The sequence below is a fragment of the Oryx dammah genome, unplaced genomic scaffold (assembly GCF_014754425.2).
Source record: "Oryx dammah isolate SB20612 unplaced genomic scaffold, SCBI_Odam_1.1 HiC_scaffold_19, whole genome shotgun sequence".
Lineage (NCBI taxonomy): Eukaryota > Metazoa > Chordata > Mammalia > Artiodactyla > Bovidae > Oryx > Oryx dammah.
Genome location: NW_024070203.1, coordinates 53859590 through 53875933, shown reverse-complemented (window position 1 = coordinate 53875933; position 16344 = coordinate 53859590). Strand labels below are relative to the sequence as shown.

At 36.0% G+C, this 16344-nt stretch overlaps 1 protein-coding gene across 1 annotated transcript in view; it reads left to right on the top strand.

The window, feature by feature from the left end:
* The window catches only part of IL7 (interleukin 7), a 60509-nt gene extending 44503 nt beyond the window's left edge, over nucleotides 1-16006 (top strand). The window contains exons 3-6 of the mRNA XM_040261989.1: nucleotides 7215-7295; nucleotides 8322-8453; nucleotides 11552-11605; nucleotides 14959-16006. Coding sequence (XP_040117923.1) covers nucleotides 7215-7295; nucleotides 8322-8453; nucleotides 11552-11605; nucleotides 14959-15078 — 387 coding nt within the window. The 3' untranslated portion in view covers nucleotides 15079-16006. The remainder of the gene's footprint in view (nucleotides 1-7214; nucleotides 7296-8321; nucleotides 8454-11551; nucleotides 11606-14958) is intronic.
* The last annotated feature ends 338 nt before the right edge of the window (nucleotides 16007-16344 follow it).

Sequence of the window (16344 nt, the reverse complement as noted above, 5' to 3'; positions counted from 1 at the left end):
TCATAAAAATCACAGCAGGTTAGGTTTTGTTTTTCTAATTTCGTTTTGCTTTTTTTATGGGCATAGATTTTGTACAAGACAACTTACTTGACTTCTTGGTTGGCATTGTACATTATGGATCACCACCTTCTTAAAACTATCTATTCCCCTATTTTCCCAACATTTTAGCTTCTCTGTGTATGCTCTTGGATCTCTGAATGTCAACTTATCTATTTAAAAGCAAACATTTTATTCACACCATCTCTTCTACTATGCCTTATCTCAGTGAATGGCAACACAGTATATTCTGTCGCACACACCAGAGACCAAGAAATCATCCCTGGTCTGTCAGTATTCATTAACTTTAATTCTCAAATCATGTTTCAATTTGCTTTATATATATTTCTCAAGTCAACTTAACTATCACTACATTCTTTCCTACCACTGAGTCCAATAAACTATTATTTCAAGCACTGACTATAATAGCCTCCCATTACCTTCTTGAATCCTTCCAAACCATTTATCATGTGGGTATTAACATGACCCTTCAAAAAAGTATTTACCCATTAGTTATTAATTTGAGGATCAAGGCAAGGCTCCTTAACATGTTCTTAAGCCCCTGCATAATCTGGTATCCTCTAGATTTTCTGTTTCATATGGAACCAGTGATTTCTCTTGCTTTCTCAGCTATATACTAGTTTTCTTGCTCTTTCATCCAGCAGCATATTTGCCATTGTTCCGTCTCACTTACCTGAAGCCATAAATGCTGTTTTCTATATCTTTTCACCTCCTCTATTTTCTTTTTCTCTAGTTTACTCATGCTTCAGATCTCAGGTGATGTGTTCCTTTCTGAGGGAAGTCTTCACTGAAGTTCCTAAATAAAATTCTCTATAGACTTTCATGGTAGCATATACTTTTTATTTATGACAATTATCAACTTGAGTTTTGATTGCATTTATTGGATTGATGTCTGTCTTTAATACCAGAAGGTAAATTTCTTAAAGGAAGGAACCATCTGTAATCTTGATCAAAGTTCTATCCCCAGTTACTATAAGGCACATGGTAGATGGTCAACAAGTAGTTGATTGAAGAATAAATGAATGATGTTTCATTTAAGCTAGGAATTAACTACCAATTCTTACTATAATCTGACAAGCTACCTAATGGTAAAATTTGTAACATTTGAAATAGGATTACAAGAACAATATAGACCTTTTCACATTTCATACAGATTACAAATTTCATTAAAAAGAAATTTCACTTTTCAAAGGGTCCGCCAAATGAATCTTTTTATGTCATAAGATTTTGGGGCATGAGTGGGTTGTAATAGTGATAATCAGAAATGGAAGAATATTTCTGTAGGGACCAAGTTCATTTTCAGAGTAGTAAGCCATGAGACTAAATCTTTCTTTTCTATGTCAAAACCCCAATCCTTAATCCCATATCTACAAAAAAGAAGAAGAATAGAAAGGACGGAGCCATCAGTTATGTACCTGCCAACGAGAATCATTTCAGTTCAGTTCAGTTGCTCAGTCGTGTCTGATTCTTTGCGACCCCATGAATCGCAGCACGCCAGGCCTCCCTGTTCATCACCATCTCCCGGAGTTCACTCAGACTCACGTCCATCGAGTCCGTGATGCCATCCAGCCATCTCATCCTCGGTTGTCCCCTTCTCCTCCTGCCCCCAACCCCTCCTCTGATGCCCCCAAGCATCAGAGTTTTTCCCAATGAGTCAACTCTTCTCATGAGGTGGCCAAAGTACTGGAGTTTCAGCTTTAGCATCATTCCTTCCAAAGAAATCCCAGGGTTGATCTCCTTCAGAATGGACTGGTTGGATCTCCTTGCAGTCCAAGGGAAGCTCAAGAGTCTTCTCCAGCACCACAGTTCAAAAGCATCAATTCTTCGGTGCTCAGCCTTCTTCACAGTCCAACTCTCACATTCATACATGACCACAGGAAAAACCATAGCTTTGACTAGACGGACCTTAGTCGCAAAGTAATGTCTCTGCTTTTGAATATGCTATCTAGGTTGGTCATAACTTTTCTTCCAAGCAGTAAGCGTCTTTTAATTTCATGGCTGCAGTCACCATCTGCAGTGATTCTGGAGCCCAAAAAAATAAAGTCTGACACCATTTCCACTGTTTCCCCATCTATTTCCCATGAAGTGATGGGATCGGATGCCATGATCTTCGTTTTCTGAATGTTGAGCTTTAGGCCAACTTTTTCGCTCTCCTCTTTCACTTGCATCAAGAGGCTTTTTAGCTCCTCTTCACTTTCTGCCATAAGGGTGGTGTCATCTGCATATCTGAGGTTATTGATATTTCTCCTGGCAATCTTGATTCCAGCTTGTGTGTCTTCCAGTCCAACGTTTCTCATGATGTACTCTGCATAGAAGTTAAATAAGCACGGTGACAATATACAGCCTTGACGTACTCCGTTTCCTATTTGGAACCAGTCTGTTGTTCCATGTCCAGTTCTAACTGTTGCTTCCTGACGTGCAAACAGATTTCTCAAGAGGCAGGTTAGGTGGTCTGGGATTCCCATCTCTCTCAGAATTTTCCAGTTTATTGTGATCCACACAGTCAAAGGCTTTGGCATAGTCAATAAAGCAGAAATAGATGTGTTTCTGGAACTCTCTTGCTTTTTCCATGATCCAGTGGATGTTGGCAATTTGATCTCTGGTTCCTCTGCCTTTTCTAAAACCAGCTTGAACGTCGGAGGTCACGGTTCATGTATTGCTGAAGCCTGGCTTTGAGAATTTTGAGCATTATTTTACTAGCATGTGAGATGAGTGCAATTGTGTGGTAGTTTGAGCATTCTTTGGGATTGGAATGAAAACTGACCTTTTGCAGTCCTGTGGCCACTGCTGAGTTTTCCACATTTGCTGGCATATTGAGTGCAGCACTTTCACAGCATCATCTTTCAGGATTTGAAACAGCTCAATTGGAATTCCATCACCTCCACTAGCTTTGTTCGTAGTGATGCTTTCTAAGGCCCACTTGACTTCACATTCCAAGATGTCTGGCTCTAGATTAGTGATCACATCATCATGACTATCTGGGTCATGAAGATCTTTTTTGTACAGTTCTTCTGTGTATTCTTGCCACCTCCTCTTAATATCTTCTGCTTCTCTTAGGTCCATACCATTTCTGTCCTTTACCGAGCCCATCCTTGCATGAAATGTTCCCTTGGTATCTCTCATTTTCCTGAAGAGATCTCTAGTCTTACCCATTCTGTTGTTTTCCTCTATTTCTTTACATTGATCGCTGAAGAAGGCTTTCTTATCTCTTCTTGCTATTCTTTGGAACTCTGCATTCAGATGCTTATATCTTTCCTTTTCTCCTTTGCTTTTCGCCTCTCTTCTTTTCACAGCTATTTGTAAGGCCTCCCCAGACAGCCATTTTGCTTTTTTGCATTTCTTTTCCATGGGGATGGTCTTGATCCCTGTCTCCTGTACCTTGTCACGAACCTCATTCCATTGTTCATCAGGCACTCTATCTATCAGATCTAGGCCCTTAAATCTATTTCTCACTTCCACTGTATAATCATAAGGGATTTGATTTAGGTCATACCTGAATGGTCTAGTGGTTTTCCCTATTTTCTTCAATTTGAGTCTGAATTTGGCAATAAGGAGTTCATGATCTGAGCCACAGTCAGCTCCTGGTCTTGTTTTTGTTGACTGTATAGAGCTTCTCCATCTTTGGCTGCACAGAATATAATCAATCTGATTTCGGTGTTGACCATCTGGTGATGTCCATGTGTAGAGTCTTCTCCTGTGTTGTTGGAAGAGGGTGTTTGCTATGACCAGTGCATTTTCTTGGCAAAACTCTATTAGTATTTGCCCTGCTTCATTCCGCATTCCAAGGCCAAATTTGCCTATCACTCCAGGTGTTTCTTGACTTCCTACTTTTGCATTCCAGTCCCTATAGTGAAAAGGACATCTTTTGGGGGTGTTAGTTCTAAAAGGTCTTGTAGGTCTTCATAAAACTGTTCAACTTCAGCTTCTTCAGCATTACTGGTTGGGGCATAGATTTGGATAACTGTGATATTGAGTGGTTTGCCTTGGAGACGAACAGAGATCATTCTGTCATTTATGAGACTGCATCCAAGTACTGCATTTCGGACTCTTTTCTTGACCATGATGGCTACTCCATTTCTCCTGAGGGATTCCTGCCCACAGTAGTAGATCTAATGGCCATCTGAGTTAAATTCACCCATTCCAGTCCATTTTAGTTCTCTGATTCCTAGAATGTCAACGTTCATCCTTGCCATCTCGTTTGACCACTTCCAATTTGCCTTGATTCATGGACCTGATATTCCAGGTTCCTATGCGATATTGCTCTTTACAGCATCGGATCTTGCTTCTATCACCAGTCACATCCACAACTGGGTATTGTTTTTGCTTTGGCTCCATCCCTTCGTTCTTTCTGTACTTATTTCTCCTCTGATCTCCAGTAGCATATTGGGCACCTAATGACCTGGGGAGTTCCTCTTTTGGTATCCTATCATATTGCCTTTTCATACTGTTCATGGGGATCTCAAGGCAAGAATACTGAAGTGGCTTGCCATTCCCTTCTCCAGTGGGCTGTAAATAGACAATAGTTCACTTAAAGCACATGTGACCATGAGTGTCCAATTAGAACAGGCATATCGTAGGCATGTTGGCAAAAACCACACAGAAGTGAATCTTGGGGGGAAAAAAAATCAAAGAAAATATATAAAAGAAAAAGTGAAAGAGAAATCAATTTTGTAAGTAGTTAGTGTTTTTGAGGAAGGGACTGATATGAATGCAACAAAAAACTTTCCAAGATAGAAGAAAACTATGCTGCAATGAAAGAAGATGTAATTCTACAAATGGAAAGGACATTAGGTGTTTCAGGAACAACATAGATAATGTTTTTACTGGAGAATATTGAGTTCATAGTCAAGGTGATCTTGGATTGTCTCTTATTTTTCATTTTCATAATAAATATGAACATTCAAATATGTCAAGATCCCTTTAATAAACTATTACTGATAAAGTAATTCTGCTATTTTCTAAATCAAAAGATGGATGTATAAGCTTCTTTCCAACTCTATGATTCTATAAATCTTAGTCTGAACCATCTTTTTCATAGGACTTAAATAAAAACAATTGCAGAAAGCAACTGTAGTTGTTACTCATTTATGTTTATGTTAAATTTATTCATAAAATGCAAACTAAAGTTAACTATTCAGTTATAATTGTGACTTCTATAGGAGTCAGCATTTTATGTCAACCTTTTAAGTAACAGTTTTATCTACTGCTGCAAACATTTGACAAACAAATCACCTGCTACAACATTACCTTTCTGTATCTGCCAAAAATGAGTGTTAATACATGGAGCAGTGGCTTAACCAATATGGCTTTTCAAATATTCATGTCTCACAATTTATTAAAATGCTCAAAGAAATAGGTACTATTTCATATTATAATTTTTGGTAAATTGAAAAATGTCATACAGATTGGCTGCATATTTTTTAATCTTTTTTTTTTTTTTTTTTTTTTTTGAGGCATTGCATAGCAAAAACAAGGTTTTCCCATGTGGTTCAGTGGTAAAGAATCCGCCTGCCAATGAAGGAGACATAGGTTCAATCCCTAGGTCAGAAGATCCTCTGGAGGAGATGGCACCCACTCCAGTATTCTTGCCTGGGAAATCCTATGGATAAAGGGCCCTGGCAGACTACAGTCCACGGGGTCGTGAAAGAGTTGGACATGACTTAGCAACTAAACAAGAATAACATGGCAAAAACAAAATGCATGTCTTATCAGAGAGAAATGTATGAAATATTTATTGTCCTTCTTGAGGTTAAATATAAGTCAATAGGAAAATGAGAGAACGTTAGAGAACATTAATTCTCCACTATCTTTTCAGGAATGTGTATTAATATAATGGCAACATGAGGATAGTTATAGAAAAATGTATCTATTTGCACTTGAAGTATTTTCAGAATGACTAGGATGGTTGGTGCTAACAAATCTTGTTTATATAAGCACACTTTTACAAACATAAGAAATGATGTACAAGTGTCAAGGGATGCAGCATCTGCCCTTTATATCAAATGGCACAAGAAAATGCAACTTTTTTTTTTTAATCTTTGTTTTCCCATTAAGCTTGGCAGAGAACCTTGTACACTGACCTGTAGGAAGTGCTGAATGGTTAAATGAATGATTACATGTTCAGGCTGTATAATTCTTACAGGCAAAATAGATAATATATACATTTAAAGTCAGGATAAACCCAGAGACTATTTATGCTTTTCACAGGTGAGAAGACTAATGCATATTTTTCTGAGAGGCAGATGAAGATTAGAAGCCCATGATTAAATCCTGCCATTACCCCACGTTTTGTCTGTTTCTTTGATGACAACACATAGGTTAAGATTGCTTGATAGAAGCTTTGATTATCATGGAATTGCTGGTTTGTTGGACAGAGCTAGTCCAATCCTGTGCATAAAGAATCTGAATGCTTAGGAAATTCTAATATGTTAACTGTATTCTGGATTCAGGTAATCCCCACCTTCGAAAGATAAGAAATTCCTTAGATAAGAAAAATGAGAATGTGCCAGTCTGCCTTTCCACTCCTACATGACAATACACACATTCAATCTCACTTTTTCACAGCAAAATTCTACCTCAAACATCCCCAACCGGTTTAAAATGCAGAATGAATTTCAATTTCACTCTGTCAAGTAAATTATTAATTCCCTTTGTTGCTGTTTGATTGTGTCAGGAAACTGGACCAAATAACTGCTTAAATTAATCTCAACTTCATGATTTCAAAATTTATAGTGTTTCCTATATAGTGAAAGACTCCTTTTGACCCCATGGACTGCAGCCTGCCAGGCTCCCTTGTCCATGGAATCCTCCAGGCAAGAATACTGGAGTGGGCTGCCATTCCCTTCTCCCATATAGTACAACTCCTATATAGTAGAACTACTAAAATAGATACTTTATTACCCCTCCCAAGAACCAGTTTTTCTCATTTCTTGAATTAAGCTATGGAATCTAGGGAAGCTCTTTTTAAGGGTTTGTGTATATACTTGTTTATTCTTCAACTATAGAAAATTATTCTTCCTGCCTAGTCAGCTGAGCCAGGTTGTTTTCCTAAAAATGCACATATAAATAACAAATATCATAACATTGTTATTTTTATAATTACAACATACTAGAAAGGTCCCCAGTTTAACCATATTATTTTATATTATTTATTACAGGACAACATGATAAACTTTGATAGCAATTGCCTGAATAACGAACCTAACTTTTTTAAAAAACATTCATGTGATGATAATAAGGTAATGATAATTATTTGGAGTTTATATGTCATTTGAGCTTGATATCATAGAAGTTTATATTTCCTGTATCTGTTTATTATATTGATTATTAATGACATAGTCTTTTGGTTCTAACCTGACAATTCTCATTGATATATTGTTATATTGTGGTCTTTTATTTTACAAATTGCCCTATACTTATTTGATATATATTCCTTTCAATTTTAGCATTTTGTTTTTCACCTTGAAAATAGTAGAACTGCTGAATTCAAAGAAACACATCTCAGTTCTGAAACATTTATTCAGGAAAATGCTTGTCAGAATGATTGCTTACATATACACACATAATTGATGGGCATAATTTAGTTGTACACATTAAAAAAAATTTTTTTCAATATTTTCTTATCTTCAAATCATTACCTCCTCTATTTGGTGTAATGTTACAATTTACAGAATTTTGAATAAAAGTTTGTGTCATCTCTTTCTTCAGAAACTAGTGTGCTATTCAAGTCTTTTTGAAACTCACAATAACTGAGTTAACCTCATGGCATTTGAGTGTATCCATAAATTTCTAAAAAAAATTCCTTAAAGTATTTGAAACACTTGTTTTAGGAAAATAGGCCCTTTATTACTGCCAGTTATTCATCCATATCTCCAAAGGGGCAAATACAATAATAATAAAAATCACACATACCTTTTATTACTGCTGCTTTCAGAAGTGCTCTCCTTTAGTTATCTTGTTTAAAACTGAATAAACTTATGTGCTCACTCATAAGCGATAAGATCATACATAACAAAGAAAAGAGAGTTTAAAAAGTCACATAATCATTAAACTGAGTTCTAGGCACTTTAGGCTGTCACCTGGGAGCTAAACAGTTTCAGTTTAATTGCTCATCAGTCATGTGATTAACTGGAATAGAAAAAAAGTGGGGTGGAGGTGGGGCGTTATTTGGCAATACAGTTCTGGCTTTAGGCTCTTTAGAAAAGCTTATTATTTCTTAATATTTTATTTGAACCACAGCCCTTCTGATGTTTTTTCTATAATAGGAAGCTTCATTTTTAAATCGTGCTGCTCGAAAATTGAAGCAATTCCTTAAAATGAATATCAGTGACGATTTCAAGCTTCACCTATCAACAGTTTCACAGGGCACATTGACCCTGCTGAACTGCACCAGCAAGGTAAGCTGAGGACTATTTACTTTGAGCCAAAATATAAACTCTTCCCGTGATAGGATACTATTATTCTCTGATGATCATAAGCATTAGCAGAGAAATCCAAGTGCTTATAAGAAAACTAAAATGCATTTACTCAACTCTAGAAGAGGAAAATTTCAACTTGTAAAGTACCTATTCCTCTTTTGGCTAGGGCAAAGAAATCATTTATAAAAGGGGACTAAAAATAAAAAAGGGTAACACTGTAAATCAACTATACTTCAATTTTAAAAGGAAAACAAATCAATGAAAGAAAATAATAAATAGTATTGCCATGGGCTTCCCTCATAGTTCAGTTGGTAAAGAATCTGCCTTCAATTCAGGAGACCCTGGTTTGATTCCTGGGCTGGGAAGATCCACTGGAGAAGGGATAGGCTACCCACTCTAGTATTCTGGCCTGGAGAATTCCATGGACTGCCTAATTCATGGGGTCACAAAGATCGGACACAACTGAGCAGCTTTCACTTCACATTGCCATAGTAACTTTCAAGGAGGCTAGTGATAAGTTGGACGAGGATGGTAAATTTTTATTTCTAGAATATCTTAATTTTAATCCATTTATGTAAACATTTGTAAGAACTCAGAACCTATAAAAATTCATCAAACATTTAACAAATCTTTTTATATAAAATTTGAGTGTGTTTATGTCCAACAATTTTCAGGTTTTTTGCCTCAATAATTTTGATAAGTACAGGGCTAATTTTTTCTACTTCTCTACTAGCAGTTATGAAATATAAGAAATAAAACAAAATTTGGAAGACATTATCTTGGGTCTAGACAACAATTTCTTCACCTGCAAAGTGGAGAAAAATATAGTATCTGCATTATAGGATGCTGAAAAGGTTAAGTGTTAAATGATATAATGCATATAGCATGCATGCATGAGAGCTCAGTCATGTCCAACTCTTTGCAACCCCATGCACTGTTGCCTGCCAGGCTCCTCTATCCAAGGGATTATCCCATCAAGAACACTGGAGTGGGTTGCCATTTCCTCCTCTAAGGGGTCTTCCTGACCCAGGGATCAAACCCGTATCCCCTGCATTACAGGTGGATTCTTTACCACTGAGCCATCTGGGATGCCTGCTTTGTACTAAAAAGCTTCAATAAATTTTTATTATTACTATTATTACCTTACTCTCTTTAGGAATTTTACCAGGTGCCATATAAAGCCAAAATATATATTAAAAAATTAATCTTATATATTAAAAAAATTAACAGTTTTATGATAGAAAAAGGATTGTTTAAAAAAAAAATTAATACTAGTAGTTGCCCACAGAAGGTAAAATGGCAAGATTGTCCTTGAGCCCTACAGACAGTGATGAAAATACATGTTGGACCTTAATAAGTTGGACTATTTCATTTATCATCGTGGTTATTTACTTCATGCAAGCCAGCCTTCTCCTGGTGGTGTGTTTTTGCCAAGCTTATTTCCAATCTTGTCCCCTTACTGATGTTAATATCTTATATAGAATTTCTGTTCTGTTTTCTATATACTTGATCTTTCCTGTTCTATCTATACATCCTTCAAGGCAAAGTTTAAGATTCATGAAGAGTTTATATTTCAGCTCTTAATCCTTACTTATAATGATTTAAAGTAGTCAGCAGGAGAAGGAGAGGGAAGGACTAATTGAGAAAGTAATATTGACATATACATACACTATCATGTGTAAAACTGGTAATTAGTGGAAAGCTTCGATATAACACAGGGAGCCCAAGTCTGGCACTCTGTGATGACCTAGAAGGGTGGGATGGGAAGGGGTAGGGAGGCTTCTGAGAGAGGGGAGATATATATATATATATATATATATGACTGATTCACATTGTTTGGCAGAAACTGATACAACATTGTAAAGCAATTATTCTACACTTAAAAAACAAAAAAAATAAGGAGGATGACATTAAAAAAAGTACAGTCAGCCTGTCATATCCATTGGTTCTGCATTCTCTTATTCAACCAACTGTGGATCAAAAATATTCAAAAAAAATTCCAGAAACTTCCAAAAAGCAAAACTTAAAATTTGTCAAGCCACATTTACAACTATTTATGCAACATCTACATTGTGTTTACAACTACTTACACAGCATTTACATTGTATTAGGTATTATAAGTAATCTAGAGACGATTTAAAGTCTACAGGAGGATGTGCCTGGTTATATGCAAATTCATATATAAGGAACTTGAGCATCTGTCCTTGGATTTTGGTGTCCACCACGGTCCCAGAACCAATCCTCCTACAAATACAGAAGGATTACTGTACTATCTTACACAGGAATAAGAAGTTCATTTCATGTTGCTTACAAATGCAATTGCTTAGTAATGCCTTATGTTGAATATAAGTTTCAAGTCAGGGCTTAACTGAAAAGACTGCAGAGCACACTAGCAATCTCACCTCTTGGAACAGGAAGGGTTAAAGGTCATAGGTATGCTGTATGTTTGCAATTCTTTCTCTTGTGTGAGGAACTTTGCATGGATCACCATGTTCCAAAATCAACTAATTTTAGAGAGAGAAATAACATGAAAATTTAAATCTTGATATTAAAATGGTTACAAAAGTAACTGATACAATCCACTTTTTTCTTGTAATGAGAAGACAAGATGTTAAAGATGGTTAACTACATTGAATTTTCTTCATGAGTCAGGCATGCTACAAGCTTTTTACTGTTGTGTATTTCATCTTGCTTCTGATGGGTAAAGTTTAATAAAATTTATGGTTAGGATTTAACAACTTAGTGCAATATCATTTTCATGTTGACTGAAATTCTAGTTTTGTCTCTGTTAGTATACCCTTCCATGTTTGTTTTTCAGATCTCACAGCAATTAACACAGTGCTGGACACATCTGCAAAATTATGAGTCTACGTTATTTGGAGGACTAACCTTTCTTGTTTCTCCCTTTTCTCTGATATTTCATAATATTTCTAAATGAAATTAGTATTCTGCCATAGTAACAATTTAGATTCTCAGGTAGATTACATGAGCTGAAGGTAATATGAAATTTAGCAGTTATAATAATGGAAGGAGTAATAAAGGACTATTATTATTATAAATATGACTTTGTTTTTAAGGGTAAAGGAAGAAAACCACCTTCCCTGGGTGAAGCTCAACCCACTAAGAATTTGGTAAGAGTTACCACACCCTCCAGATGTTTGCCTTCAACAGCTTGAAATAACTCCAGCATCCTGATACAGCTCAGCCCTGTTAAGGAAACAACAAAGCAGAAGTCCTCATACATGACAAGCTTTCAAAATAAACGAATCAGGAGGGCCGCAAGGCCTTTCCCCAGAGCAGCGCTCTGTAACCTTTGGGTGGTGGGCTGGAGCCAGTGTGCACCTCTCTTCCCAATTCCATGTTCTGTGTTGTCGTTTTAGCAGTTTGGTACTGTCTACAGGCATGAGGGGGCTTCTTAGGTGACGTTGGTGGTAAAAAACCTGCCTGCCAACGTAGGAGACGTGAGACTCGGGTTCGATCCCTGGGTCACGAAGATCCCCTGGAAGAGGGCATGTCAGCCCACTTTAGGTTCTTGCCTGAAGAATCCCATGGACAGAGGAGCCTGGCAGGCCACAGTCCCTGAGGTCGCAAGAGTTGGACACGACTGAGTAACAGCATGTGCGCACACATGGGCTGGAGACCATGCAAATTGGCAGAGGCCAATGTGAAGGCAAACATCTTTTCTATCAGCTTTTTGCTCAACAATTTCTGAATGTTTCTCTTTGAATTGTTTCCTTTTAAAAATGGTTGGTTTTGAAAATAGTCATTATAATATTGGTAAAAGGAGAAGTGAGATACCACTTAGAAATTGGACCTCTTTAAATTGCATTTTTAAAAACCACTATTTTAAAATTAAAGAAGCTAGGGAAAATGTCAGAGCATTGATTTTTTTTTAAAAGAAAATTAAGACCTCAATAGGTAATAGGCAAAGGACATGACCAAACTATATAGAAGAAAATAAACTAGAAAACAAGATACAAAATAAAAAAGCCACCTTAGTAAAGAAATGCATATTAAAAATGAGGACCCTTTAAAAATCTATTTTACTCATACAGATTATACAATATATTAGTGTTGTTGTTTTGTTGCTAAGTCATCTGCCAGTCTCCTCTGTCCATGGGATCTCCCAGGCAAGAATACTGGAGTGGGTTGCCATTTCTTTCTGCAGGGGATCTTCTCGACCCAGGAACTGAACTCATGTCTCCTGCATTGGCAGGCAGATTCTTTACTACTGAGCCACCAGGGAAGCCCATACACTATATACTGTATATGTGTAATAGTACATGAATACTCTATATTTTCACACATTCTATTAGATTGTTGCACAAAATTATATAGCAATATGCAAAATATTTATGAATGAAAAAAATATTTCACTAAATGTGACAATGATATATTAACTAGAATGAGGCATGGAAAAATGCACACACCTGGTTCATGACGCTAGATTCTTTTTTTTTTTAACAAATATTTTGTTTATTTTAATGAAGCTGGTAGAGACACTGTCCATTTAAAACCCATATCCCAGGCAAGGATACTGGAGTGGGTTGCCATTCCCTTCTCCAGGAGATCTTCCCAGCCCAGGATAGGAGTATGGAAATCCCTTACTCCTCTTAGAGAAGCAGAGTCTGCACACCCTGGGACTCAGGAAGCCCTAGGTATTCCAACTTGAAGTGGAAGAGTTGAAATGAGTAGTATCAATATACTGAGTGCTTCTGGCTAAGGGAATTTGGAAAGAAAGTTTAGAAAAAGGAGATAACACTTGTGTTCCTGAAATTACAGACATAAAATCATGTTTGTCTTTTTAATGAATGTTTAGTCTTGGTCTACGTAGAAAAGTCATGAAAAGTTCATGTCTATGTATTTCAAGTCTGCTAGTCACATAAACTTCAGTTTATACTTTTTAAAGAAGTTTTGGCATATGATTTTTTTTACTTTACTTCCTCACACCCCTCGCTCTCTGTTCTGTACAAGAATCTTGCATCCAAACCCTGAGACATTAGTTAATTCTGAGACACTAATTCACTTCTCAGACATCCAGAGTCCACATCTCAGGGACTAACAAAAATATAACTGAGGATACGCAGAGCTGCTCTCTTTTATGTCTATTACATCCGAGGTGTCTCTTTCTCCACTTCCTGTAGGTTGTACAGGTAGCCCTTTTGAAGATTTTTGACAGAGCCATCTTCTTGGTCTTCTGACTTTCAAAATAAAGTCATATTCCTTGCCTCAAAAAAAAAAAAAAAATGTTATGGGATCCTCAATACAAAGAATATTAGAAATCCTCCTTCATATTTACCTTTGAAATCTGTCCTCTAATCTTTTAAATGAATTAAGAGTATGTGTTAGTGTTACTAAATATATAATTGAAAGAAATCTGAATGTGACCAAACTAAAAATAAGACAAACAAGCTCAAGACCCAATCTATTACATTTACTTGATTATGTGACCATGGCAGATTACTTACCCTCTTTGCATCTCAGTTTCCTCAAATGTGAAAGGTGAAATCATCAATTTTATAGTTACTAAGTAGATGAAATAATATATGTATAGCACTGAGCACAGTACCTGACCTAGAAAACACCTAATAATTGGTTGTTATTGAAATGAAGAAATTACCCTGTAGTAATTCACTTCTCAGGCATCCAGAGTCCACATCTCTGGGACTCATGAAAATATAACTGAGGATACGCACAGCTACTCTCTTCTACGACTATTACATCTGAGGTGTCTCTTTCTCCACTTTCTGTAGGTTGTACAGGTAGCCCATTTGAAGATTTTTGACAGAGTAGGAAAGCTAGCTTATGAGGCAGGCATCTTCCATTCTCTAGTGAAGACTAGGGAACAAACTTAATTGGAATATATATTTATTAATAAGGATATATCCTTACTAATCATCTTTGCCAAAATAAATTGAATATTTTCAGTATTATTTCTTCCATAAAAATATTTTTCCATTGTAAAAAAAAAAAACTCAGTTGAATAATGTACAGATCTGTCTCACAAAAGTTTAAACGGTACTCTTATGTCCACTTATGTTGCACTGGTAAAAATGGTGGCCACCTGACATAGCTCTTTAATTCTAAATTTTAAATAGTAACAACCTTGTATATCCTACATATCAATGACTGCCGCTAGGAACCATAATTTTAAAAAATGTCATTCAATGTTCTCCTTTTTTAAAGATTCTTTTGATGTGGACCATTTTTAAAATTTGCTACAATAATGCTTTTATGTTTTGGTTTTCTGGCCACAAGGCTTGTAGGATCTTAGCTCCCTAACCAGGGATCGAACCTGCACATCCTATACTAGAAGGCAAAGTCTTAACCACTGGGACTACCAGGGAAGTCCCAAGATTCTTCTTTTTAATTACAAAATTGTTAGTATAACCTAGTATAGTGGAAACTAAGACTGAATGTTTTGCAATGTGTATTTTTACTAAAACGTGAACTTAAAAACATTTTTTTTTATATATTTCTCTAGGAAGAGAATAAATCTTTAAAGGAACAGAGAAAACAGAATGACCTGTGTTTCCTAAAGATACTACTACAAAAGATAAAAACTTGTTGGAATAAAATTTTGAGGGGCATTAAAGAACATTGAAAATATGGAGTAGCAATATAAAACCTTGAGCTTTATTTGTATCCTCCAAGAATCTATCTGCTCATGTGATTTTCAAGGGCAGAATGCCTCCTGGAAGTTACTGAATGCATCCTGGTTAAAACAGATTACAGCAACTGAGAAATCCTTACTGTAGTAGCAGAAGATGGACCTAAACAATGGAAACCAAATGCTGCAATCAACAAAACTATTTCACATGTATGAGGACATATATTAATTGGTATTAATTCTGAACAGTTTAAGACAATCCATGTAAGGTATTAGTTGCAATAATACTTTTTAAATGTGTTTAAAATTTTCAGAAGATATATAAAAGATATATAAATTCTGTGAAGTATATAAAGTTTATGAGGGTTAAAAATTAACATTTCATTATTACCAAAATATATAGTTTTATGCCCATTATGCATCAGTATACTGCAATGAGAGTGGAAATTGTCATCTGTGCTGGAAATGTTTCAGAGTTAATAGTGAGATATGGATAAGGCCCATGAGAATGAGTCATGTAAAGAAGCCGTAGCATAAAGGAGTCCAAGGTGATTGAAAGATATTAAGAGATGTAGTTAGACATGAATGTATAATACAGTGCCTTTGATAAATGATATTATAGATGTTTTAAAATTAAAATAAAGAATAGTTCCACAAAACAGAAAGTCACCTGCTCTAAGGATACTAAACCGTAGCACTGGGTTACTTTTGTCATTTATGTGTAATAAAATTTGTCTACATGAGTTTGCAATTTGGGAAGTATATTTTTAAGAGAATAATATATGTTGGCCTTTTAATTAATGGAATGTGTATATTTAATTTTGACACAATATCTGTATATAAAAATATTTTCATACAGTATTACAATTGCTTACTTTGGATAACATTTCTCCTTTGATAATAAATGACCTATGTATTAACACTGTCAGATTCATTTAATTAATCCCAACAAGAGTTTTTTTTTGGTCATGCCATGTGGCTTATGGGATCTTAGTTCCCCCATGAGGGACTACATCTGGGCTCCCTGCAGTGGAAGTGCAGAGTCCAAATCACTGAGTCACCAGTGAAGTCCTTCAAAAGAATTTTTTAAGCCCAAGATTTTTAATATTGCACTATTATTTGATTTTTCACTTCCACTGAAATATAATCTTTAATCTCTTAACTATCAAGAATGTACCTGAGACTGGGACCCTCAAACTAAGTAAGAATAGGAACACTACTTTACTCCCTGTTTTTTTCAGGGCCTGAAAACTAGCTTAT